The sequence below is a fragment of the Felis catus genome, chromosome B2 (assembly GCF_018350175.1).
Source record: "Felis catus isolate Fca126 chromosome B2, F.catus_Fca126_mat1.0, whole genome shotgun sequence".
NCBI classification, from domain to species: domain Eukaryota; kingdom Metazoa; phylum Chordata; class Mammalia; order Carnivora; family Felidae; genus Felis; species Felis catus.
Window position 1 is genome coordinate 1,408,191 of NC_058372.1, and position 2,968 is coordinate 1,411,158.

Below are 2,968 nucleotides of genomic sequence, written 5' to 3' on the forward strand. Positions count from 1 at the left end.
AAAAAAAAAAAACGTTACCTAACTGTCCAAGGACTCATTACTTCCAAGTACTAAAGCTAGGATTTGACTGACACTAAGCTCTGAATCTACATTCTGTGCAGTTAAGCCTTATGCTCGACTTAGGTGATATCCTACCATATACAAATGTCACATTCATTATTTAAATTAAATTTCCATTTCCTAGTGAGAAAAATATATTCCTATTTCTTACCACTTGGTAATAACAGCTCCTTCATCATGATTATAACATTTTTAGGTTCTAACTAAAATGCTTGTAACAATGATATGCTGTATATAATTGGCTTATTTTGTTTTAATATCTGCAAATAAAGATTATTTTTCCTTGGTTCCAAACACACTATGAATATAAAAACATTAGTTCTGAAGTTCAGTCAGAAATTATCTACAGAAAAAATTATAAACCAAAAATTAAAAATTAAAATAAATTAGTGGGCTAATTCAGTCATTGAACATTCCAGCTATTTAATGATATGATAAAGTCTTCAAAGAGTGAAATGTATGTATACTTTATCCCTTTTCTATATTCTTTCAGAATTGAAGTGAAGTTTTACCTATAGAGTTCTGAAGCAACCAGAGGATCAACTCATAATATTGGTAAATTCCATAGGAAAAAACAACTTGCTGATTATTTAATGAACTGCTTTTTGTTCAAGTTACCTATCTGCCAATCCTGCTGAATGGCCCGGTGAGTAGGAGCTAACACAGGTTGTTGATGTGTGTGTGTAGTAACCAAATGTTTCTGGAATTAGTCAATTTTTAACTCTGCAACAAATCAGTAAGTCTATTTAAGAGGTATAATAGCAGTAATGAAAGATATTCTAAGAAATACAAGGCCACTGTACATGTGAATAATGGTTAAAAGGAAGGATTTTTTTTCTTGGCAACAAAAACACATTCACAAAAAAAGAAAAGGACTAAATAGTGAAAAAGTCCAAAATTGATACAGGAACAGCAGTGTCTGAAATGTTGAAGAGGAGGGAAACATTAGGAGGAGATTGGTGGTGAGGGTGAAGATAATGCCTGGAATGCAGACATAAGCAAGTGATTATGGAAAGTGACTCTACTACCAAATGGTGGAGTTTGTCACAATAAAATTGCTCATTTAATGTTTTACCTCAAACTCCTCTCCTTTGATAAGGGAAAAATTTGTCGTGATCAAGTAATGCTTACATCATGATTTAAAGAAGGAACAACTCAAACTATGTTCCACTCCTAAATTATATCATTAAATTTATGGATTTATTGCTTACCCAGAAAACATGGAAACATAGGTATAATGGCATATTAAGCCTTTCCAATGATTTGCAATTCGGTGTGAATGGGTTTACCATATTATTTTTATATTTTTTTTATTTTTAATATTCATTTATTTCTGAGAAAGAGAGACACAGAGAGATAGCACAGGAGTGGGAGAAGGGCAGAAAGAGGGAGACACAGAATCTGAATCAGGCTCCAAGCTCTGACTTGTCATCACAGAGTCTGATGCAGGGCTTGAATTCTCAAGCTGTGAGATCATGACCTGAAGTCAGACACCTAACCAAGTGAGCCACCCAGGCACCCCTACCATATTATTTTCAGAACCACTCTGGTTATGATTACAGAGAGAGTCTTTGAGCACTGACACAGAGGTGTTAAAAGAAGTGTTCTTCATGGGAGAAAGCACACAACAAGTGAATTTGGATACTCATGGCAAATTTGAGAGAGTTTAATTTCTACCTAAGGCAGACACTATTTTTTATTACCATGGTATTGTCTCCTAGACTTTCATAAAGAGCCATGGACACAAACAACGGAAGTTCAATAACAGATTTCATCCTGCTGGGGTTTTCTGATTGGCCCCAATTAGAACACATCATCTCTGGGATTGTCTTCATCTTCTATATTGTGACTCTGGTAGGAAACACAACCATCATTCTTGTATCTAACCTAGACAGCCAGCTCCATACTCCCATGTATTTCTTCCTATCCAATTTGTCTTTTCTGGATCTCTGTTATGCAACTAGCATCATCCCACAGATGTTGGTTAATCTATGGGGTCCAACAAAGTCTATTACCTATGGAGGATGTGTGCTCCAATTCTTCTTTGCCCTTGACTTGGGAGCCACAGAATGTCTTCTCTTGGCTGTGATGGCCTATGACCGCTATGCTGCTGTTTGTCAACCTCTTTACTACACAATAATAATGCACCCTCAGCTTTGCCAGAAGATGGTGCTAACCGCCTGGTTAGGTGGTCTTGGTAGTGCCTTCATTCTTTGCTCCTTGACTTTGAAGTTGCCAAGATGTGGGCACAGGGAGGTCGATAATTTTTTCTGTGAGATGCCAGCCTTGCTCAAGATGGCTTGTGTCTACTCAAAAGTAATTGAGATTGTAGTCTTTGCTCTTGGAGTGATATTACTTCTAGTACCTCTGTCACTAATTCTCATCTCCTATGCAGTTATCACTCAAGCTGTCATGAGGATCAAGTCAGTGGCAAGGTGGCGTAAGGTTCTTAATACATGTGGTTCCCACCTCACAGTAGTAACTCTTTTTTATGGAACAATCATTTATATGTACATGAAGCCACAGAACAGCACATCCCAAGACGAGGGGAAATTCCTTACTTTCTTTTACACAATCGTCACACCCACCCTTAACCCTCTGATCTATACTTTAAGAAACAAAGATGTAAAAAGTGCAGTAAAGAGAATACTGTGGGTAGAAAAATGGTCATCAAATTCATGAGTTACATGGAAGAGAGATAAAGAAATAATATTGACTTTTAACAACAGAGGATGAATTTATGCATTTATGCAAAGAGCATTTACTGGGTGTTTACCTTGTACCAAGGTACATACCTTGTAAATAAGTAGAAAGTGAGAGATACAGACATTTAAAGAAAATTCAATTTATATACTTGAAAAACCTTCAAGACTAATCTGTAACTACAGATAAATAAGAATATAATTAT

At 36.1% G+C, this 2,968-nt stretch overlaps 1 protein-coding gene across 1 annotated transcript; it reads left to right on the forward strand.

Moving 5' to 3' along the window:
* The first annotated feature begins 1,797 nt into the window (after positions 1-1,797).
* On the forward strand, positions 1,798-2,742 carry LOC101086806 (olfactory receptor 2W1-like). Its single transcript, XM_003985652.4, has one exon. It carries the CDS (start codon positions 1,798-1,800, stop codon positions 2,740-2,742), a length of 945 nt encoding a protein of 314 aa, XP_003985701.4.
* Positions 2,743-2,968: the final 226 nt, after the last annotated feature.

Excerpts from the sequence above, each read along its gene's own strand:
- LOC101086806 (XM_003985652.4), top strand. The coding sequence starts at position 1,798 with ATGGACACAAACAACGGAAGTTCAATAACAGATTTCATCCTGCTGGGG.